We start from the raw sequence: 25,372 nt of genomic DNA on the forward strand, positions 1-25,372 counted from the left end.
TTTGAGTAAATAAAGCGGAGTAACTCACTTAAAAGTTGCACTAAGTTACTTTTTGCCAAATGCTGAACTTTTAAAAAGGAAAAATATTTTTAAACTGATTTACACACGAGCTGAAGACTGTAGTCATTTTAGTCTTGGAGTAAAAGCTGTTTTATTCTATATATGGTGCTGGGCACATTCATGAGTGCTGCCAGGTTGAGATCACATGATCAGACGAATATTGCAAGTTTTAGCTCGATAAACCCAGTTGGCCCGATTGCTAGGGAGGGTAGAGTCACATGGGGTAACCTCCTCGTGGTCGCGATGAGTGGTTCTCGCTCTAAGTGGGGTGCGTGGTAAGTTGTGCGTGGATCGCGGAGAATAGCATGAGCCTCCAGTGCTGTGTGAGTCTCCGCGGTGTCATGCACAGCGAGCCACGTGAAAAGATGAGTGGATCGACTGTCTCAGAAGCAGAGGCAACTGAGACTTGTCCTCCACCACCTGGATTGAGGTGAGTAACCGTGCCACTATGAGTACCTACTAAGTAGTGGGAATTGGGCATTCCAAATTGGGAGTAAAGGGGGATAATATAAATAAATATAAAACATTTCAAGGCCAGAATATGTTCTTAATTCACTCGCCAGTGACCGGGGTACACTGAAAAGCATATACACTATATACACATCGTATGTGACTAAATGTGTGTAACAACTAATTAATAACCATTTTTTAAATAATTGTCTTCACCAATAAGTTTTGTATCAAAAAGCCTGCAGACAAGGAGTTCTCATTTGTCTGTTCATGAAGACGCCAAATGCCTTGGAGAGGTTAAGAGAAGGATGACGAATCAATAACCTCTAATGCTGATCAAAAGAGTAATTTCAACAGAGACACTGCCTGCCTCCCCATGTTTCAGCATATGCTAAACTGACAAGGGAGCCATTAGGTTCCTACAATGACTTTGTAACACTTGTCTGATATTGTCTGATTTTGAACGCATTCATCTGTGGCCAACAGCATTAAAATTAAAATGCACACTTGTCAGTTTTTATGATTTTATGCATTACTCCTCCTCGGTGCCTTAGAGAGAGGGGTCACACTGCAAACAAAGCATATTGTTAAAAAGACATCAGCCGTTGTGCCATTTGTCTTTGAGAATTCGGCTTCATTTGATGCCTTGCTGCCTGGACCCATTTTCCCCTGTAAACATGTTAATCACTAATCAGGCAGCCTTTTACAATAGACATCCACCGGCACCATTAGAGGGAATGAAGAAATTATACAATGTGACAGCGGGTTGCCAGGGGCCCATTCATCCTCCAGGCTAGAAGTTGGTGTGCATTGATAATATTAGTGTATTGATGGCTGTATTAAAATGCCATCAAACATGCAAAAGCTAATATTTGCCTCCCCTGATGAGAGGTAACCTGATGTGATGAGAGCTTTTTAAAGGGATAGTCCACCTAGAAATAAGTTCTGTCATAATTTTCTCACCCTCATTGTCACCACAAACCCGTATGACTTTTTCTTTCTTTCGTGGAACTCAAAAGGAGAAATTGTAAAGTCTTCGCAGGGATTATTTGGCTTTTAATGAAAGCAAATCGTGACTCAGGTCTGTCAAGCTCTAAAAAGGACAAACGTTGATGTTATCAACGTATCTGTCATGTTTGATTTAAGCACTTTATTAATGATTTGATTGAGACTGTATAACAACCCATATTTCATTTTGTGCATCACAGAGTGTTTGAATGGCTTCAGAAGATTTGGAATATAGGCATGAACTGTATCTATTGCTTTTACTATGGTTTTATGGGATTGTTTTTGTCATTTTTCTAGCTTGATTGACCGGAGTCACTATTCGCTTTCATTTTATGGAAAATACAGGTTTCAAAGAAACATGAGGGTGAGTAAATTATGACAGAATTAAAATTTGGGTAAATTATCCCTTAAGCAAAAGCTTGAGGAGCTATTGTAAATTGTGCTTTGGAAGCCTGGAGGCAAAGGCTTTCATTGTATATGAATGCAGCTCCTGGCCTGTTTACTGGCTTGCTTATGAGTGGAAGGGTCATTTCTGTGGCTTCAGACTGCAGAGGTGAGCATTTTTTTGCGGAAAAGTCAAAATAGCTCTTCAGTGCAAATGATAAAGGAGCTATTTAATGATTGGGGGAGAGTGAATCGGGCCACTCACTGGTAAATGTGGTCTCTGATGGTGTGCAAAGGATGATAGGGCAACAAAAAGGTGTTGTGCAAAAAAGAACTGAAAAGTGAATATGGCTTGTGAAGAATCCATAAGTGATGTCAGGTCTCATAAATGGGGTCACTAAAATAGCAACACTCAGTGTCATTCATTAGCTTAAACCAAGGCAAGCATCACATTTTTTAATTGCTCATACTTGGGGTCTCTGCATTGTCCTAAACCTACAAATTAAACTTTTATTCATACCATTCATCAAAAACCACTCAGAACACCTTAGAAACCACAAAACAATGTCTTAGCAACCACCTAGAACACCCTAACAGCCTGCTAAAAACACTCAGAACACCTTAGTAACCGCACAGCAACACCCTAGCAACAAAGTGCTAAAAACACTCATAACATCTTAAAAACACTTTAGCAACTGCATAACAATGCCCTTGCAATCACCCAGAACACTATAGCAACCTGCTAAAAAACACTTGGAACACCTTAATAACCGCATAGCAACACCCTACCAACAAAGTGCCAAAAACACTCAACACCTTAGCAACTGCATAGCAATGCCCATGCAACCAACCAGAACACTCTAGCAACCTGCTAAAAAACACCCAGAACACTTGGCAACTGCATAGCAATGCCCTTGTTACCATCCAGAACACAACACCCTAGCAACTAGGTAAAAAAAAAAACACTGGGAACACCTTAGCAACCGCATAGCAACACCCAGTGGTGTAGTAGTGTCTGAAGAGGTAGGCATACTGTGACTTCTACTTGTACTTTTTTTTCATCTGCCATCAATTCAACATTTCATGGCATAGATGAGCAGATGCAGGTAACCGTATTTCAGCTCAAATCTCACAGAAATAATAGAAAACTGATAGACTGACAGCAGAGTATAGGCATCTCTTTGCTCTGTGCATCTCACTCTTTCTTTCTAACTCTCATTGTCTTTCTCTGTCTCAAATATTGCCCCCTCCCTGGAAATTTTCGAAATTGCCCTTCTAGAAGGTGTCAGACGAAGAAAACCACTCATTGACTGATAACAAAGAAGGAGAAAGGCCCTGTTGCTATGGTGATGTTTGCCTCCCACTGTAAAGGTCTGGACAAATGGAACAGGGGGTCAGAGATTATTTAGCAGAGATGGGCCACTTCTATTAAAATGAATGTTAGAAATTAAAATGCTCAACCAAGGAGCTCTGAGCACCCAATGGTCAACAAATGTAGAAAGGAAGCTAAAAGAGCCAATCACCTTTTAGATACAGACATCACCTGTCAATCAACTCTAGAACGCGCATGCGCATTAGCTATACAAGCCAGGAAAATTGCGTTTTTTGGCATAATATAAGGTAAAGAATCATAGTTTATGTGTCAGATTTATTGCTAATTTGAAATATGTTCTCTGATCGTAATCTTGACCAACCATTTTTGAGATTTTGGTCTTTCTCCATTCAAGTAGATAGGAGCTGCACTGACATGACTGGAAATAGCCTCCCGAGAGTGTTCCAAAGATGGCAGACAGTGGACTGACTTGCTAGAAAGTCTTTGAGGGGGTTTAGTAGAAGCAGAGAGCTCAAACCGGACTTCTTGTGATATGGTGCTGCCCTTGACTTGGATGTGTCATGTCATTGCATCATATATACCCCATATCCTCTCATCTGAACAACAAATGGGATGCACTGTATAATGTTTCACTTGAAACTGTCTACTGTCTCTCTTGTTGTGGTTTGGTTTGTTTTGTTTTTTTTTTTTTGGTTTTTTTGGTTTGTTTTTTGTGGAAGCATCATTTGGACCATGTTATGAAAAGTACGTCAACTTGGTAAATTCTCCGTGATGGGAGAAAGATGCCATTCATAGTTCCTTGCAGGCTCCTCTGCCCTACAGGCTCCATTTGGTTAGGATCAGGATGGGGGTGGGGTTAGGACATCTGCTGCCTGCCAGGAACAAACTGTGGCACATTTGTACAATGGGCATAAGGTCTATAGGTCCCTTTTTCGTTCTCGTCTGCACACAGTGTTAAAGGGATAGTTCACCCAAAAATGAAAATGCTCATGCCATCTCAGATGTGTATGACTTTCTTTCTTCTGCAGAACACAAATAAAGATATTTAGAAGAATATTTCAGCTCTGTAGGTCCTCCCAATGCAAGTGAATGGGTGTTAACATTTTAAAACTCCAAAATCCATATAAAGGGAGCATAAAAGTAATCCATATGACTACAGTGGTTAAATCCATGTGTTCAGACATGATATGATAGGTGTGGGTGAGAAACAGATCAATATATAAAGGGTTAGTTCACCCAAAAATGAAAATTCTCTCATTTACTCACCTTCATGCCATCCCAGATGTGTATGACTTTCTTTTCAGATCAATATTTAAGTCCTTTTTCCTTCACTTCCACTTTCTCCTCCTGTTTTTGGTGATTCACATTCTTCATGCATATCGCCCCCTATTGGGCAGGGAGGAGAATTTATGAGAAAACATAAATATTGAACTGTTTCTCACCCACACCTAACATATCGTGTCTGAATACATGGATTTAAACACTAGAGTCTTATGGATTACTTTTATGATGCCTTTATGTGGATTTTGGAGCTTCAAAATTCTGGCACCCATTCACTTGCATTGTTAGGACATACAGAGCTGAAATATTCTTCTAAATATCTTAATTTGTGAAAGTCATACACATCTGAGATGGCATAAGAGTGAGTAAATTGTGAAAGAATTTTCTTTTTTGGGTGAATTATTCTTTAAGTAATTTTTTTGTCATATATTCTCCTTCTTGCCCATTAGGGGGCGATATGCAAGAAGGATGTGAATCACCAAAAACAGAAGAAGGAGAATGATTAAGTGGAAGTAAAGTGGAAATTGACTGAGCAGGGAGGAGAATTTATAGTAAAAAAAAAAAGGTACTTAAATATTGATCTGTTTCTCACCCACACCTATCAAATTGCTTCAGAATATATGGATTTAACCAACAGAGTCATCTGCAGTACTTTTATTTTGCCCATATGTGATTTTTGGCACCCATTCTCTTACATTGTATGGACCTAAAGAACTGAGAAATACTTCTAAAAATTTTTAATTGTGTTCAGCAGAAGAAAAAAGTCATTCACTTCTGGGATGGCATGAGGGTGAGTAAATGATGAGAATTTTCATTTTTTGGTGAACTAACCCTTTAAGTAATGCTAATGAACAGGGTTTTAATTGTATGACAGTGCAAATAAAAGTCCTACTCCTGAGTTACAAATAATTTTTATATATTAAATTTTGACTCAAAGTTAGAGTAAAACAGTTTTTATTTTATTTTTTCACGATTAAAAAATTCAATTCTAATTGCATATGAAGAAGTGTGGGGACACTATTTTAGGATATCTGTGAGGACATCAGACCCTTACGAAAACATACTGTGGATGTAATGTGATGCAATGATGGTATCAGGTGGTACTATGGTGCTAATGATGTATTCCATGGTATTAAATGAGTAGTATACTAATGTATCGATGCATTTCTCACATCCCAAAAGATCTGTACTCATTGCATTTACATGTATTAATTTAACTGAATTAATCTAAAGAAGAATGCAAAGTTAGTGAAGTGCTCTCGAAAGGAATGTCTTTAGACGTTTTTTGAAGATTGCACTGAGCTCTGCTGTTTGTGTGAAAGTTGGTAGTTCATTCCACTTTTGCACTTTTCAAATACACAAAACTCTCTGAGCTTCCATATCAACAGCTGTTCTCTGCCATTGGGATGCTTTTCACCATAGATGGCACATCCTACTTTGTGTGTCTTACATCCTACTTTGTTATATGCCACCTGAAAGTACAGAACAAATTATGTTTACAGCTCAAACAACCCATTCATTTTAAATCTCTGACCCTGCACCTGCTATGCTGCTTTAAATGGAGTCTCATGAGCCCTAAGCCTTGATGTTTTTTGGGGCTGCTGTGATTTTTATATCCACACATGAGTGTGTAATAAAAAGGAGGTCAAGCCTCCCTGACCCGTCAGTCGCACCCCCAAGGTTTATCTAACACTGCACACCCGCCTCAGAAGACAGGTGTTAATTAGTGGCCGTCTACCAAACACTCTCCCTCCTTTAGACTCCAACAGCAAACAAAATGCTCGCTCCCTGGGGTAATCATCCTGCAGCACTCTGGCCACTTGCGTAAGCCCCAACGGAGCTCTTTGCGGCAAGACATACTGCAGGTCAAGAGGGCCAGGATTCTTTCCAGTAGGGGGATCATAGAACATGGCAGAGCAGAGCATGATGACAGCACCAGTAAAGATCAATATCCCAGGGTTATGAAAGACCGAAGTGGTGTAGTGCCAGCATATGAGTCCCTTGGGGATCTTTTTTCTTTGACAGAGTTTGCCTTTTACAGTTCAACTGGAAAATAACATTAAAAAGCAGTGGAATAGATGAGGGTCACTTGTAGTTATAGATGATGTTAAATCTGCAAAGATGAAATTAGATATTTTGAATGTGTTTTTAAATGTACATTCATAACCTTAGATTATGCTTCATAACCCGAAAATTTGTAAGGTCGTGTAAACGGCATGTACAGTAAATGTTTTATCGGAAAGGTCATAAAGTTTATTTAAACTAAAACCATTTGCAGTTGAATTTTGTCTTGTGCGCAAATCCATAAACGTTAAAAGTTTCAAAAACTGTTATACTGTTTCAAAAGTATAGCCACAGGACATAAACAATATGCATGTAAACATGATTTTAGTGTGATAAAACCTTCTCTGTGTAAAGTTATGTCCAATTGAACAACTTTATTGCCATGACAACATTACACTCTTAACCCTAAAATGACTGTAAAAACTCTGATTTAAACAACTTTACAGCTCAAATAATAGACAAATTTTAACAGAAGCATTAAGATAAGTGCTTTTATTAAACTATAAGCTTCACATTTCTGCCTTTTAAACCCTCCAAATATTGGCCCCATTCACTTCTATTGTAAGTGTCTCACTGTAACCTCGATTTTCTCATTTTTTTAAAGGAGGGACAAATCTGCATTATTTTTTGTGGTAGTCAACATTAACCCATTATGCCACAAATGCTGTCGATTGAGCTTAACTTGTATTGAACCAGGCGTATTCATTTAATAACCTGACAACGTGTAAGATAAACACCTGAAACTGTGTTCTTTAAACAGTTAAACAGTGTAACCCGTTAAAACGAATCCCGATCAGCACATAGATTTTTGCCCATTACCCCAATTTTGCCCTGCATGTAAACGCCTTTACAAGTGTTAGGGCGGCGTATTCAATGAGTGTATGTCTGTTTATGTTTTGAAGTAAAAACCAGAGGAAAATATTTTTAAGTCAATATTTGGCAGTTATTTGTGTTTTGTTGTACATGTAAATGCACAGAGTTTCCTTCAGAACTGTTTTTGCACATTGTCATAAACATCTAGTCATTTAGCACGTTTACGTGTACAACAATACGCTCATAACTATCAAAAATCAGCGCATTCAAAAAATCTGACAAAAAAAAAAAAACCTGTTTACATAAATTTTGAAATTATCTGGATTTTCTGTGGTTTTAACATCAAAATGTTATCAGACATATGCACACTGAATAAGCAAACAGAATGGCAGTAAGCAAATTTCTGATAAGTGGGATGGCAGGGGAAGGAGTCATATCAATGAATAAAGCACTACCTGATTTGTTAGGTTTAGGGGTAGGGTTATTGTTTCTCCGACCAATGATGTAGCCTTTTCCTGGTTAATATTACTGAATCATCCAATCAGGTATCACTTTCCTCATAAATATAAATTACTTCGGAAATTCACCACCAGTAAAGGGGTGCTTCTAAAATGAAAGGTTGCAGCCTAGTAAGGCTGTGTCCTTCATAGACCAGACCTTCTGAGGCTGTAGGCTAGACGACTCCTCAGCATTCAGTGCTAGAATGAGACAGTCTTGTGTGCATGGCTACGTCATAAAGGTTTCTGCCTCCATGGTCACATCGTGAAAATTTTGAAAATAAATTATTTGTGAACCACTACAACTACTTTGTAGAAATGGAGGAAGCCACTAGGAGGGCGCACATCCGTTTTATTTGTTTTCCGTTATACTCTTTAAAAGAAAATCTGAATTGTGCAAATGATTGTGGGTGATTGAAGGCCACAAAGGATGCACATGTGTGGGGCATTAATTTGGCCAGCGGTGGCTCTGCTTCCAAGTGTCCTCACAATTGAAACAGCCTTCGATGGTGCTTGATGACGTGGCGCTGAAATATTCAGCCCAACTAGGCTGTACTCTTCCGATTGAGAAGAACCAAAGGTGTTTACATGCTGAGCAAAATCAGAGTAATTGGCAAAAATCAATGTGTGCCGATCAGGTTTTGCTTCAACAGTCTATGACCTTTTCCCGATATAAGAAAAACATTTAAAGCGTTTGCATGTCCTTAAACGTTGTTGGCTTATTAAGCATATTCAGTGTCAATGTAGACACACTCAGTGTTTCATATATTACACTGATTCAAATGATAACTTGTGAGTCTGTTAGACCGATTCATTAAAAGAACCAGCTCTAATGAGTCATACGCTTGTGAATCAGTCTACACTGGTCACTGGTTTTTGCATGCAAAAACCAAGTCTTGTATCAATAAAAAATGTTATGTCATCACATTCAATTCAAATAGTGCACCCCTTTGAACCTCCTCTGGGGTGAGAATGCCAATTCATTGGCTTTGCTCTGATAGTGCATTAAAAACCTTCCACACTCTGACTACAGTTAGCCATGTAACACCCAACACTTTGATGTCCATTATGTTCCATCATGATGTGAACATACCTGCTGGGTTCCCGGTCCCTTAGATAGCCTTTGTATTCAGGCAACACTTACACAGTGGTTGGTGACCGCAAGTGTCAGTTAGTCATGAGGGACGCTGTCATCAGGGACCTGTGAGAGAGGTTAGATGATGTGTCAGCTGCATGTGGTAGTGTAATGGGCCTGCTGCCACTGCTGCTGAGGGCATCAAATGGTTTTATGGCCCCTCCTTGTCACATGTGCTCTTGGGAGAGGCAACAATTGCCTCCTTTCCCACCCAGTGTCTGTACCTCCAACTCTCTCACAACACCTTTCAGCTCAGCAGGGTGACAATAGCCACCCATGGATATTAGCAGAGACGGGCCAATTCTGTTTAAATGAATGGGAGAAATTGGAACTCCCAAACAAGATGCTCTAGTGCCCAACAGTCAATGGATGTAGAAAGGAAGTCCTACCTTACAGGCCAATCAACTTTTATTGCAGACATCGCCTGTCAATCAACTCGCTAACACGCATGCACATTAGTTGTACAAGACGAGAAAATTGCGTGTTTTAGCATAATATGAGGTAAAGAAGCACAATTTATGATTCCAATATTCTAACATTTTATTGCTGATTTGAAATATGTTCTTTAATCTTGACTAACCATTTTTGATATTTCGATGTCCCCCCCATTCAAGTAGATAGGAGCTGCACTGGCATGACTGGAAATAGCCTCCCGAGAACATTCCAAAGATGGCCGACAGCGGACTGACTTGCTTGAAAAACTTTGGTGAAGTGGCCTCTGAGACCCTATAATAAAACTGATAATCCAGACTCTAAATTCTGATTAGATGAGCCACGTTTGAAGTCACTGTAAAATAGCCAATATAAGCATGCCTGTGAGTGCACATCATTTTAATTCTATATTAAAGGATAGTTCATCCAAAAATGAAATGACTGAGGCTATCCCTTTAAAGTACCAATTCACTACAGTTAGGCTAATGATCTACATTACTTGGTGGAACATTTATTCTGTTCAGTGTTAATAACAAATATAAAATATTTCACATTTAAACCTCCAAAAGTTTGATGAGAAAAAAATATTCTCAAGTCTTATGTTCTGAAAAGAGGCAGAATTTGACCTAGAAACAGAATTGTGCATTAAATTGCCTAACCCACCCCTCATGCCATTATATACACGCACATCGAATTACATCCTCAGCTGCAGTGAGAGATGTGCTTGCATGCCATAATTGGAACACACACATAAAGCTGTGCCCCAGGACTGCTGGAGGGTGTGTTGCTCTTTTAGTTAGTGTTTACGTTCATGATGCCCGTGGGTTATGAGTGGGAAGAGACTGACAGCTGATGTTTGTTACAAGGCTACAAAGAGCAAAAAACTGGGGTGTAATTGGCAGTGTTGCCACCACGACCATGTTTAAGCTTGCTTAATGCTTTAAACTGTTGTTAAATAAACCAGTTTTAAAAGATTGCAAGATTCCCACACTAATTGACCAATTAATTTTCATTGTTGATTTATAATGAAGCAGATGGAAGTCTGGACAAAAATTATTTAAACCTAGAAGACAATAGTAAAAAAAAAAAAAAAAAAAAAATATATATATATTTTAAATGAGAATAATTCACACTGTCTTTTTCTGCCATCTTGGACAAACATGCATATCTGTTAAAGTGTGTTTTTGTGTTCCATTACCCTTTTAGTTTTTTTTTTTTTAGTTTTTTAGTGTTATTATTTCACTTAGTAACAGACAAATAGCAAGTAAAACATTGAAAAATAAATAAATAAATAAATCTTATATATTAAATTTAAGCATAATTGTCAAAGTGGTATAGATTATCCTACTCAAATGCATGTGACATTAAATTAACAACAGTTAGGTCAGAAGTTATCCAAAAGTAATCAGATTAGATTACCTGAAATATATAATGCAAGAGATTATGTTTATGATTGCAATTTTTTTCATGTAATTTGTAATCTGTACTGGATTGCAATTTATAGGTAATCTATTGAAGGGGCTGGTTTTCCCCTGTCTCTTCAGCCTATTGATGAGTTGAATACATTCACTAACAATTGTTATAATCAACAGGAAATCAAAGCATTTTAATTATGTGCATTTATTCAGTTTAAGAGTTCAAATAAAATAAAATCAAAATCAAATCCCTTTATTGTCTCTCAACCATATACACAGTGCAACAGTGGGTGAAAGTCTTGGGTGCAGTTCCGAGCAACATAGCAGTATGACACTATGTTACAATATTACAATATTTATTACAATAAACATATGATTTACACATAGCATAGTTTACACTTCTGTTACACAACACAATATACAATATACACCTAATAATATATAATATAGTATACACAAAATAAGACTGTATACAAAAAAATTAATATACAGTATACACAAAATAAGACTGTATACAAAAAATAATATATAATATACAGTATACACAAAATAAGAAGACTGTATACAATAAATACCACCCCATGTAATCAGAAATAAATATGAAGTGTTGTGTTGACATTCAGCTGTCAGTTGATAGTCAGTTGCCAGTGTGTTATTAAGTGAAGTATAAAATGTCGGTCCAGTCTGAGGCTAATAAAGTGCAGTGCTGATATATGTATCGTGAGCGATCAAGAGTTCAGAAGTCTGATTTTTTTGGGGGTAAGAAGCTGTCATGAAGTTGGCTGGTGCAGGTCCTGATGGTAGCAGTGAGAACAGACCATGGCTTGGGTGGCTGGAGTCTCTGATGATCCAATGAGCTTTTTTCACACACCGCCTGGTATATATGTCCTGGAGGGAGGGAAGCTCAACTCCGATGATGTGTCTTGTTTTTAAGTTTTACATCAATTACTGACACAAATACATTCTTAGCATTCATTACTAATATTTCTGCCTAACTTTGCTCTGGTACGTTTGGACATATTGTTCTATTGTCATGTTTGTTCCAGCTGGTAAGGCTTGTGTCCCAGTGAGTGTGTCCCAACCTTGAGAGAAATGCTGTGTTCTGTCTAATGATGTCATTGCAGGGATTGTTTGTAGTTTTGAGAATCATGTGACTAAGTCAGAGGAACTTGACGCCAGTGTATCAAAAGAGAAGACTCACCTCTGACCCTTTTCTGCTTAACAACATGACTTAGTGTTTTAAAAATATAATCTTTGAATGGTTGCATTCACACAATTAAACAGACCACCATGTTTGTAAGATTTCTAGAATTATCTGATTTCTGTACTTGTAAGAGATGATGTCAATTAATTTGCATATGCCTATTATTACTGTTGTTTTGGTAATCTAAATTAGTTTGAGGTTAGATCCTCATCTTATTTTCTTTTTCCGTCTTTTGCCTTTGAAAATGTGTTGAACTTTGTCTTCAGTAAACTCTCTCTGTTGATTTAAACTTCAACTTTGACTCCTGGTCATCATTGTTCATACTGGTCTCTTTACTGGGTATAAAACTGTATTTCTTTACACTACCCATATATATATATATATTACCGGATAAAGTAAGGCCCTTACATTGGATGCATGGGGCCAGTCTGTAAATGCACACTATTCAGCAACAAGACGTAAACATTATATGTGTTAACGATTTTAGTTGGATAAAATCAGGGATTTACTGGTGTTACGTGTTTGCAAGGTAACAGAGTTTACCAGCATTATGTCATCATGACATATTTGTAATATCGGATATAAATTTGCACAGATAATGTTAGTAAGCGATTTAATCACATTAAAATCATGTTAACACATATGTTTACATCTTGTGGTTTTACTTTTGAAACAGTGTGTTTTTTTCAGATTAACATTTTTATTGTTTGATTCTCAATCACAATACAGAATAAAGCAAAGTATACATGCACAGAGGCAACCATTATTCCCCTTTAACCCCCATTAATTCCTTATCCCCTTCCCAGTCCCCAACCCTAAACAAACATTCTCATGGTCCAAGCCTGAGTATACACATATAAACATGAAGAAAGAAAGAAAAAAAGTTTTCTTTCCACATGATTCTCAACGAGAGCCTTCCAGAATGGTCATGTGTTTGTCCCATTTCTTACCACCCTGCCCAATTCGGTGAACCATTCTTGAAATGAGGGAGCACCAGTTGACTTCCATCCTCTAAGAATTATCTGTCTTCCAATCATTACACTAGTTTGGACCCAGATTGTTGTATATTTGTCACCTACTTCAATATCCGCTCCATCACCCAATATACATAGTCTAGAGTAGAATTAATTTTGAGTATCTAAAAACACACAGATAATATTCTGGACTCTTAACCAGAATTTCTGAATCTTTGCGCAGAATCACAGAGCAAGGGCTATGTCTCCATCCTCCAACTGATATCGTCAGGAGGTAGGTGTATCTTTTAAACCAAGCCTAAACAATCTAGAGGGAGTCCAGTAGAAACTATGCAAAATCTTAAATTGAATAAGGCATACCCTTGCATCCCTTGACATAGTTGTAATATTTTTTACAATTATTTCCCACTCCCCATGCTCCAGTACCAAATTTGAATCTCTTTCCCATAACCTTTTAAGAGCTGTTAAGGCCCCATCAACAAGAATCTGAGTCAACGAGGAATAAAACACTGGCGCTTCATGCCCCTTTCCAAAGGCTGTGACCACCATACAGAGAATGTCTGCAGCTTTAGGGGGCTGTGTACTACCACACAAATAGCAAAAAGTAGATGGCGCTACTGTAAATACCTGACAAATTGAGACCTAGAAATCCCAAATTGCTGTGTTATATTTTCAATTGATCTCAAAGCTTTGTTTTCATAAAGGTCACCAAGTGTAGCAGCACCCCTCTTTATCCATTCTTTCCAGCAAAAGGGGGACTTGTTAATACATCATTTGGGGTACAGCCATATACTTGAGGAAACATTTAGCTAAGTATCAAATTTGAACATACAGGAAACCTTTGCCCATACTGAATCTAAGTGTGAAATAATGGAATGCGCTTTTACTTCTCTAGGCAATTTAATAGAAAGACTTTGCAATTGTGAAATTGGAGCAAGGGCTGCTGTTTTTCAATGTTGTACCAGGGAGGGGCTCTCTCTGGTGGGAGAGACCAATGGGCCAAATGTCTAAGATTAAAAGCATAGTAATAAAAAAAAAGGTCGTTTACCATTCCAAATAAAAGACTTAGATATTCTATCAAATTGTTTAAATAAGAAAGAGTAACTTCTAGAGGGAGAGACTGCAGTAAATAATTGAATTTGGGGATACAATACATTTTTATAACATTGACCTTCCCATCGCATGAGAACTTTTTCATTAATGGATCAAAATTAGCGCTAAATAAATCTCTCAAATTTGCTGAAAATAAAATGCCTAAATATCAAATGCCTTGCTTTGGTCATTGAAAGGCGCCAGGTTGGAAAGCTGTGGTAGGGCAATATGTTGTTAGAGACAGTACCTCCGATTTAGACCAATTCACCCTGTATCCTGAAAATTTGGTATTTGGTTCACTTAATCCACCCAATAAAGAAACTGTGCATTTTAATGTTTGTAGACTGGACCAATTAACATTCATTGTAATTATTATACTATAACCACAATTTTATATATATATTTTATATACTATATTTTTTAACCTGGAATATTCGTTTAATGTGATGAACAGAAATGGTGTCATAGATTTCATGCCACTGACATACTCTCCTTTAGAAAGTCAACTATTGTTAAGTCCTGGTGTTATTGTCACTATGTACATTTCCTTGCAGTTCCTTTCAAAAATACATACCAAATTCAGGTATAAGGCCAGTTCAAAACCAGGAAGTGGCAACAATAATTGTTCATAAATTGTATTTGAAAGCCATAATTATTTTGCAAACTGTCAAAAGAAAATGTTTTTGAGATACACAGGTGTCTTATAGACACTGGGAAGAAAGTGCCATCTCATCTTTAAATTACATTTATCTGAACAGCAGGTGTTTCTGTAATGCAATGCAAGAACATTCGTGTGAAAAGACCACATCACCTTAAAATTCAAAATTACACCGCGTTTTAAAAGAGCACCACACACTAAAGGCCAGATTATGCTATTGATTTAAAAACTGCCGTCATAATAACTGTCCATTGTAAAACATTCAAGCCTACAACCTGCATTTATAAATGGGCTTGTAAGTATCAGACTCCTGAAAAACAGCATGACGTCTGTACTTGTGGGTTTCAGAGCTCTAGCACATTTACATGTAATCCATGAGGCATACAGATTTACATTCAAAGGCACATTCAGGGCTGCTATTGTTTCTTGAATAAGCCATCAAAATATAGATCATAAATGTTATAAGCCCATTTTTGGTAACAGGATTGTGGCCATTGACTACTATTTATATTTAAGGTTAAATTATGGATTACTAAGGATTCATTTGGTAGGGGATATTGTACAGAGTAGGATTACTGTTGGCTCTCACTCATCTCAGTGCAGAGGAGCTCTCTTACCTAGTCCTCTGCTTTGACTGCACTGATTGAGCCAGAGGAAACCTCAAGCTGTGCTGTGCCCAGTAAGCTGCCTTTCGTATTGTTAGCTCATAGAGATTATTGCAAGGCTACCTATTGTGCAATGGAACAACCAGTCAATAGAAAAGAAAAGGCTGAATAGGAAGCATAGGTAGGGCTTTCCAACAATGTCTAATTTGGCTGCATTGTTTTATTTAAAATATCAAATTTAAGGCTCAATTCAGATATTTCACATAAGGAGCCTGATCTTGAGAAATCTGCAGATTCATTCATTGATACAATAATGTCTCTTGGATAAAGAAAACAAACTGTTAAAAAACATGCCAAAATGTTGAGACAGTATTTTTTACTTAATGTATCCATTATAAAAATTCTAATTATTAAAAAAAATTATGCATTATAAAAGAAGCATATTGAAACAAGTTTAAAACAATCATCATCATTTATTTACAATATATTAAACTGAAATGCAAAATTATTACTCATATCAAGTGATCATTTATTCAGTAAAGAAAATAAACATCAATTTTGAAAGCTAGAATGAATCATACAGATATTTATATATTTTTTATATTAATGTGTACAGCCAGCAAATGTTATGCATCTTGTAGCCATGTGATTTAATTAGCCAAAGACATCATAAAACACTCACTTTTCTTATTAAAACCAATACTGACTGCATAGAAAAGAGGATAAAGTTATTGACCTGTGCAGAGGTTCCATAAAACTACGTAAAATACACACGCTGTCTCCCTTTAAAATCAAAGAGAAGAAATGGGACTCTTTCATCTCAATGCTGTTGGTGATGATGGTTTAAATTTTGCCAGCTTCGCTCAATCCATCAAAATGCTAGTTCATAAATACTACAATGAAAGCAACAAAACCAGGTAACAATGGAACATTCTGAACAATGGGATTTCCATTTGTTCAGGTTCAAATACACCTTTAACTACAGAGTTTCATGGTCATTAAGGCCAAAAACACTGATAAATCCAATGTGACAACATGCTTAAAGGAAGCGAGGATTTCACAGTATCAGTTCTGTTGAATATCTCCATCTTACATGATTGGTTGTATCACAACAGCCCGAAAGCAACAATTGTTTGAATGCCCCAAGCAATGTCCATTATTCAGTTCTGACCAGACGAAGAATGCAAGCACAGTGTTTGGTGGAGTCACTGCTTATTTAGAAAGGGCAGAGAAAGAACGTCAGAAGTAAAGGCACAAAAACAAGTAACAATCAACAGAGCTGTATTTTATAATGCTGTACAAATCTTTTAAAGCTCTACACAATGCACATATGAAAGAAATGGTAATAATAACAATACTTAAAAGGATAGTTCGCCCAAAAATGAAAATTCTGAAATAATTTACTGACTTATTTAAAAAAGTGCAAAAAGTGAATGGTGACTGAGGCTAACATGCTGCCTAACATCTCCTATTGTGTTCCTCAGAAGAAATGTATTAGTTAAATGTTGGAACAAAATGAGGGTGAGTTAATAATGTCAGAACTTTCATTTTTGGGTAAACTATACCTATAATAAATGAGGAGGTTATCTTTTAGAATGTGAGAGTGCAGTTGTTTGGCAGAGAATGAGAGACCACAGAGTGTGTCCCATCATGCACCACTCTAACTAAAATCTACTCGGCTCATCTAACATCTGGATCTGAGTTCGAGAAATAGATGGATACTAAGAGTCAAAAGTCCTCTTTCCAATGTGAATGACAATGCATGTGGCTACGCAGTGGACTCTGAGAGCTTGCACTCTCCATCGCTGTTGTTCAGGTAGCTGTTGCTGCTGCGTTTGTAGCGGGTGCGGTATGAGCTTCGGCCCGTGCTCCCTTCCTCTTTTTCTTCTTCCCCTTCCTCATCAGATCTGTCAAGGCAGAAGCGTCTTCTACTGGAGGGTGGGCTGGAGTGGGGAGACAGTGAAAGCTTTGATTAGGATGAGTATGTGAAAAGAGGATTATCTATGAAGGAATGTTGGGTTACCAAACTGCAGAACGTGGAGGAACAATATTTAACAGGCTTCACAATTCAGTATAATGGTAAGCTGATGCATTTGTGTCAGACAAATCTCATGCAAATTACACTTCCAAAGCTAAGGTGCAGCTTACTGGCTACTTGTTAAAAAAGTTGTGCAAACAAATGAAAATACAAATGCCGGTTTCACTAGTTTACAATACAGCACAGGTCTTTTTTATTCTTTTTTAAATAAAGATTGACTTCTGTGCCATTCTTAAGATAAAAGTATATAAAGTGTCTATTTAAAGGACAGTTCACATAAAAATGAAAATGGCATCAATTCCTCACATATTTCAAACCCATATTACCTTCTTTCTTTCATGGAAAACTGAGGGTGAAATTTTGCAGAAGGTTTACGCATCAACAGTATTTTCCATTCAACAAAGGCAAATTGTTACAATGGATTTCAAAGCTCCAAAAAGTATTATAAAAGTAGATACAAATTGAGCACTCTAATACACCGATCAGCCACAACATTAGAACCACCTGCCTAATATTGTTCAGGTCCCCTTCGTGCCGCCAAAACAGCGCCAACCCGCATCTCAGATTAACAATCTGAGATGCTATTCTTCTCACCACAATTGTACAGAGTGGTTATCCGAGTTACCATAGACTTTGTCAGTTTGAACCAGTCTGACCATTCTCTGTTGACCTCTCTCATCAACAAGGCATTTCTGTCCACAGAACTTTTTTTTGGCACCGCAGTCGGTTTCCCTCACGTTTAATCACGCATCTGGAGCACAAGTTTTGGTCAAGAAAACAAAGTGTCAAACAGACAGGCACAGTTACAACATCCGCTAATGCACCTGAATGGATCTGTAGATGGATACCCTCCGCCTGTTTTTCACGTGGGTCAACTTGACATCACTGTTCTGCAAGCATTGAGTGTAGTTAAAATGGCAAGTGGAGAAAATGAAATGCTGATAGAGAAGCCTCCTGCGTTTCTCCTTTTTGGGAAAAATTTTTTTTGCAGCCAATTACAACAGCGATGGTTAAAAGACGTTTACAAAACAGGCACTGTTTGCAGACATCGCTCGACACGAGTGCTGTATACTGGTAATATATGTCAATAATGCACGTGAGAGTTTATTTAAAACATACATGCAAGTTCTTCCTGTTTCCTTGTGCGGCTGTAATCTGTCACGAGCGTCAATAATGCGCTTTGATTAATGGCATTAAGATGCCATTATAGTAATACACTGATACATGATTAATAATTTACGCCGACATTACCCAGGGAAAGAGCCACAGGTGAGACGAAACTGCACACACTCCCTTCCATTTTTAAGCAGGCTCTCAGTGCTAATTCGGACAGACATGAAACAATAACTAAAGCGTTTGGGGTGTTCATGTGGAATTTCCACGAATGATTAAAATACTCAAGCAGCATTATCACAACATTCCTTCTCGTATGCATTCTAATAGCAAGGTTATTCCTTCTATACTGATGTGCAGCTTCCGAATATTGAATATGTTGAGATGAGTTTGAAGTGCACTTTATGTTGATGCATGTAGCGTATTAGTGCAGGTATTAAGCTAAATTGTTGATTTAGTAATTAGAGAAAATGTTGTTGTTTTTTTTGTTAAGGACCCTGACAAAAATTAACCATGGTTTTACTATAGTAATATTGTAGCAACCATGACTGCTTTCATCATGGATTTCTGTGAAGAAATCATGGTTTTGATACAATTAACCATGGTTTTATAACAGTAATACTGTAGTTTCTATATAGTAACCATGACAGTAACCATGTTTATATTTTGGTTACTATGATTTTACTACAAACGCCATGGTTGGACTATGGTTACTGTTGTAAAACAATGATTGTTATTTAAGGGGCAAACCTGTTGAAATGTTTACCAAACAGATTATTATTTGGATTTGGCGGTAATATTATTATTATTTTTTTTAACAAAGCAAATACTGAACCGTACCGAAACCGTGACCCTTAAACTGATACAAAACGAACCGTGAGAAATTTGAACCGTTACACCCCTAATTGTCATGCACAACAATCTCTAGAATTTACTCAGAATGGTGCCAAAAAAAAAAAAAAAAAACATCCAGTGAGCGTCAGTTCTGTGGACAGAAATGCCTGGTTGATGAGAGAGGTCAACAGAGAATGGCCAGACTGGTTCGAACTGACAAAGTCTAGGGTAACTCGGATAACCACTCTGTACAATTGTGGTGAGAAGAACATCATCTCAGAATGCTATTCTGAGATGTGGGTCAGCGCTATTTTAGTGGCACGAGGGGGATCTACACAATATTAGGCAGGTGGTTTTAATGTTGTGGCTGATCGGTGTATATACACAGTATGTGTCCTGAAGTGAAAATGTTGACCCTCACCACAGCTCCTAAATGTCATTCCTGCTTCTGCATATTCAAACTTGGCATGTTATGTCTGGTTGCAAGACAATCTGGAACCAATGGTGCCTTGAAGCACCAAGCACCAAGTTTGAATATGTGACTGGGTGAATGAGATAAATATTTTAGTCTGTTCCTCAAACAAGCTATCATATTACTCAAATTACTTGAAATATAGCGTGCAAGATGCATGGACTACTTTTATAGTGCTCTTTCATCTTTTTTGTAGCCTAAAAGCTTTTTGGTCACCGTTTGTTTTTATTGTATAGAAACAAATAGTGGTATGCACATTTTTCAAAAATTCTCCTTTTGTTCCATGAAAGAAAGCAAGTCATACAGGATTGCAACTGCATTAAGTGGAATAAATGATGATAGAATTCTAATTTTGCTGTGAGTTTACCCTTTAAAACTCCACTGCTGCAATAACTTATGGTCTATTATTTTAAAGCATCCTCCAATATTCTTGATGGTTAGTCATAATCTTATCAGTGAATTAACATATAAATTAATTGTATACTCTAATTATATGAGAGCGAGCAGACAAGAAATAGAGAAAGCATTAATACCTCATTCTCCTCAAAAAGACAATGATAACTTTTCATGTCATAAGCCTTCTCTTTTTCGTAATAAAACAAACTTCAGGTTAAATGCCAGCAAGGCACCCTAATCGATTTTCTGTTTTAATTACGTTCCAGACCAGGAAAAGCCAAAGTTACACCACCTTTCTTTTGTGGTAATACGTCACACAATGGTATTTCAGTAAATTACATGTCCACATGCACCAGTTCACAAGTAATTGCCCACTTCATCAGGATCTGATTCAGAGCTATGGCTTTTCTTCTTCTTTTTCAACTTGCTCTTATCCTTCTTGCTGCGGCTGCTATGTGTGCTGAGGGTACTACTGGAGCACATGTAGTCCGCGGCTGAAGCAGAGCGATGCAGGCTGGAGGAGCGACCACTGTCTCTGCCAGTCCTGGAGCTGCTGATGCTCTTTCTCTCGTCATCCTCTCCACCTTGCTTGTCCTTCTCAGCTTCTGAATCTTCCAAGCTGGTGTGTTTAAACTTGATGGGTTTGAAGCTCAGCACTTCATTAATGGCGGCCTCCAGGTCAGGGTCCAGGTAGTTGTGGTGACTGACTGGCATGACATCCCGAGAGATTGGGTGGGCTGGAATCAGTGGTCCGGCCTTGCGGGGGCATGGAGAAGCTGCGGCCAGAGGTGGAGTGGGGGCTGTAGGCACTGGAGTGAGCTTTGCTGAATGCCACACTTCGGGTGTCATCATCCATGTCAAATTCACTGAGGTGACAGCTGCGAGACAGGGACATGCGGGAGTCAGTGCGGCTCACACTGCCTGGTCTGCAGTGGCTCAGGATGGGGCTGATGGCCGAACCGTATTCACTCTGGCGGTCATCGAGACGAGGCATGCTTCGGCGTCGGCTTAGCGGACTTATGCGGCTCACTCTGGAAACAGCATCATCATCCAAGTCCATCGCAGTGCAGCGGGTGGAAGCTCAGCTGGGGGCTACAGAGGAGATGATGGACTCCTAATCAAACTCAGACCAATGGCTGTCCATACCCTTCCTGGCCCGACTGGCAGCCTCTAAATAGGCCTGAGAGATAACAGAGCCCCGATCATCAAGATCATCTCCTGCCTTCCTCCAGGAGGTGACAGAGTAGGAGACATCCTCAGCTTCCTGCTTGGATTTTTTTCTTCCGGAAGGAAGAGAAGTCCTGGGAGTCAGATTGTTCTTTTAGAGTATTGAGGAGAGAACTCTCGTCTCCCTTACCTCCTATGGAGTCCTTCATGTTGGAACGTTTCCTGTAGCTGAGGGAACTCATGACAGACACAGGGCTACTGGGTTCTAACTCTTTACCTTTGCCATTGTCCTTCCATTCTTTACTCTCATCCCACTCTTTTCCCTCTTTTCCATCAACATTTACAGCATATCTTTATGAAGGCAGGGCAGAGGGACAGTGTACAACACAGAAGGACAAACAGACAAAGGAGAGCAGAGGGTAGAGATGGAAATGAAAAATGAGAATGAGAAAATACATGAATCGAAACTTAACAGATGACTGACACCCAAGGAGAGAAATAATAATAAAGGTTTATCTAAGCAGACAGGACAGAATTTAGATGAAAAGTGTGATGTCACAGCAGGGAATACAAGCCACTTAAGAAGGAAGAAAATGTGCTGGACTCTAACTCTGTGATTCAAAATCAATAGTTAATCCATATCCCCAGGTATCTACACTTAAATGTAGACATAAAGATCCTTTTAGGCAGAAATCATTTAGATAATTGTGCAAAAACTTTTACTGATATAATCTTGTCTGACAATAATTACCATTCAGATTTTTTTTTTTTTTAACTCAAATGTGATAATAAAAAAAGTTTTAAGACAGTAGGATGTGGAGCCAACTTCCCATAAGTGTGCACCTTACATTATGTGATTAAAAGAACTCAGAAGCTTGAAAGTTTAAAAAGGTGCAAGAAGCTGAAAAGACCATGTTAAATCTTCTGGTTAAGAGAAAAAAACAAGGAAAAATAAAAAGTGTTGCCAGTGGGAAGACCTATTCATCTCTAGAAGAAAAGGCCCAGGTAGGTGTTCAAACTGGCTAATGGGCATATCCATTAACCTGCCTGTGGGATTGTTCTTTCTTATAGAAGCCTCTGTTATCAAACTGCTGACAATGGGGAAGAATAAGTTGGTGAATACCAACAGACAGAAAAGTCCCTTAAGGCGGGCGTACACGGTGCAATTTTCGGCTGTCGTGCGAGCTCCTGACAGATATTTTCCAGTCGGGAGAGATCGTGTGGAAATCGTTGGTGCTCGTGTGGTCACAGCTCGCATCGTGTGAGAGGAATTATGAGTGGAGCCGAGCAGCTTACGAGCAGCTCATGACCTCCTGATAATTTTTAAAACTGTCTACAAGATTTGCTTGAATCCGTGAGGTGTGTGCGGTTGAATGAGCTGATTTGGCGATCCACCTTAAGTTGACCAATCAGTAGAAGGTGTTACAACTTACACGATCAATGAAAACTGAGTGTTCATGAAGCTTTTACACATTTGGGGAAAATGGTTGTGTTAAAAGTGTGTTTTTCCCATATTATTCACGACCACATCACTGAAGGATTCTACTGAAATGCCATGCTATTCTCTGCTTTTCAAACAAATCATTTGCCATTTGGGTTGCGCTAGAAAACAATCTTCACTCTAATGGAAAAGTTTGTAAAATTTCTGACATGGTTTGTTTTTATTCGACATACTTGCATTAGTTTCAGTTCTAGGGGGACATTTGGGGGGGGGGGGGGGGGTATAGGATCTGTTAGAATTGTATATACATGATAGTGGATATGTGAGAGATATTTTTAAACTCCCCAAGTGCAAGTCTGGTGAAACCAAGGACTTCTAGGTTGAAAGTTCTACCTGTCAATCAACCGCAGTGCTAAAACAAGATTTTTAAACTTTGCTACGTGCGGCTTTAAAACACTGTGACGAGGAGGAGGGCCAGGCCAGGCTGGGCCGTTCAGACACACGTCTGGCCCTGAATCGAGCTAATCAGCCAGGAGGGGGATAAAGATGAGCCGGAGGCGCCAGTTCGAGAGAGACACATGCGGCCACACTGCATGTGTGTCTGTTCGTTTAAGTTTTATGTTGTTTTAAGTTCATTTATATCATTAAACATTTATGTTGACTGTTCAGCCGGTTCCCGCCTCCTCCTTGCCCGTCCTTATACTGTTACAGTTGTGCTGAAACCCGGGAGGGAGGAGGGATGCGCTGTCGCGGATTCCTCGCCGCTGCCGTCCGCCAAAGGAGCAGCCACGGCCATCTGCCTGGAGACGGAGGGGTCACTGTCAGCCGCCGAGAGCCGGAGGACTCGCTGCCATCCGCCAAAGGGCGGAGGAGCGGTTGAGGACTGAGCGACAGTGTATCCGGGAACCGGCGAGCAAGTTTTTCTCTCTCTCACCTCTCTCTCTCTCCTCTCTCTCTCTTTTGCAGAAAGGCGGGGAAGACCTGCCAGCAGGCACGGCCAGAAGGGCAACGCCCCCCCTCCAGGAAGGGAGCGGAGGGGAGTGCATCATGCCGGGGTTTTCCCCAGCCTGAGTCAGGCGATGGAGGAGTATGATGAGGAGGAGTGCAGGTCTGGGCCATGAAGACACACGGCTGGCCCCGAATTAGGCTAATCAGCCGGGAGGGGGATAAAGACGAGCCGGAGGCACCAGTTCAAGAGAGAGATGCATGCGGCCGTGCTGCATGTGTGTCTGTTCGTTTATGTTTTATGTTGTTTTAAGTTACTGTTACAAGCACATTTACATGGACAAGACTTCTTCAGCACGTACGCTATCAACATGCAAGCAGTGACAGTGTGACAAAGATGAGAAGGCCGTAGCCTACATATAAAGCTGAATAATACAGGTAGCCTACTCCACTAAAATAACTCGGAATTCTGCACTAAATGTCATGTTTGCGCTTAGATTAAATCCAAGTATAACCGTCAGAAATGGTTCGTGAATTTTGCGCACTTTCTTTTTAATCTTGTTAATTTTGTGTGCTTTATTATCGTGCAGTACTGGCAGCAACACACTATCGTTATGATTGATGTATGCAGTCACGAAATCACACAGCCTCCATTCGAAATCTGAATCTGTCAAATGTCGGACAGCTTTTGTAATAATTATTCATATATAAATATACAGGGTTGGTGAGTAATGGAATACATGTAACGGGAATACGTATTTAAAATACAAAATATAAGTAACTGTATTCCACTACAGTTACAATTCAAATCATTGGTAATTAGAATACAGTTACATTAAAAATGTATTATGATTACTGAAGAGATTTCTTTGCTTTTTATTGTCATTTGTTTAATTTAATATTTAGTCCTTTCAGATGGAAAACATTTATACATATAAATTATGCGATCCAAAGTGCATTTGAACAGCGGTGAAACACTTTCTTATGATGTGTTACATTCATACGAGCAGACAGAGAAGTAAGTATGAAGTAAGTTTGGAGCAGCAGAAATAGAAATAAACATTGTGTAAATTGTCAGCTTTACACTAAGCTAAAATGCTATTTCTAGCCATTTTACATGCACGTTACCAGGCAAGATCATATTTTTTTATCAAGAAAATTCACGTTAGATCATAATTTCTTTTTTCTAGTAAGACCTTTGATATTAGGGCAAAAATCATATTCTTCATAATAATTTTTGTGTTTTCCTGTAAAAATATCTAAAAATCCTTAAAACAAGATCAATTTGATTTATCTTGTTTTAGAAACAACACTGCATAAGATATTTAGGTTTTTCAGAGAATGTATTTTGTCTTACTGTACTGGCAGAGTCTTTATAGTCAAAACAAGTGAAAAAATCTACCAGTGCTGAAGAAGTAATCCAAAGTATTTAGAATACGTTACTGACCTTGAGTAATCTAACGGAATATGTTACAAATTACATTTTACAGCATGTATTCTGTAATCTGTAGTGGAATACATTTCAAAAGTAACCCTCCCAACCCTGCATATATATATACTC

The 25,372-nt window shown here is 38.6% G+C and overlaps 1 protein-coding gene and 1 pseudogene across 5 annotated transcripts in view; both read right to left on the bottom strand.

Annotated features, from left to right (window-relative positions):
• Window positions 1-15,602: 15,602 nt before the first annotated feature.
• Window positions 15,603-25,372, bottom strand: part of LOC127429468 (unconventional myosin-XVIIIa-like) — a 157,016-nt gene continuing 147,246 nt past the window's right edge. For 4 of the 5 annotated variants that reach the window (XM_051678470.1, XM_051678469.1, XM_051678468.1 and 1 more), the window contains one exon: window positions 15,604-17,348. In XM_051678470.1, coding sequence (XP_051534430.1) covers window positions 17,174-17,348 — 175 coding nt within the window. In that variant the 3' untranslated portion in view covers window positions 15,604-17,173. Of the gene's footprint in view, window positions 17,349-25,372 lie in introns of all 5 variants that reach the window. The other variant, XM_051678466.1, reaches the window with a different exon arrangement.
• LOC127429473 (uncharacterized) lies at window positions 17,356-23,141 on the bottom strand (annotated as a pseudogene).

Source organism: Myxocyprinus asiaticus, chromosome 39 (genome assembly GCF_019703515.2).
Source record: "Myxocyprinus asiaticus isolate MX2 ecotype Aquarium Trade chromosome 39, UBuf_Myxa_2, whole genome shotgun sequence".
In the NCBI taxonomy this organism is placed as follows: Eukaryota; Metazoa; Chordata; class Actinopteri; order Cypriniformes; family Catostomidae; genus Myxocyprinus; species Myxocyprinus asiaticus.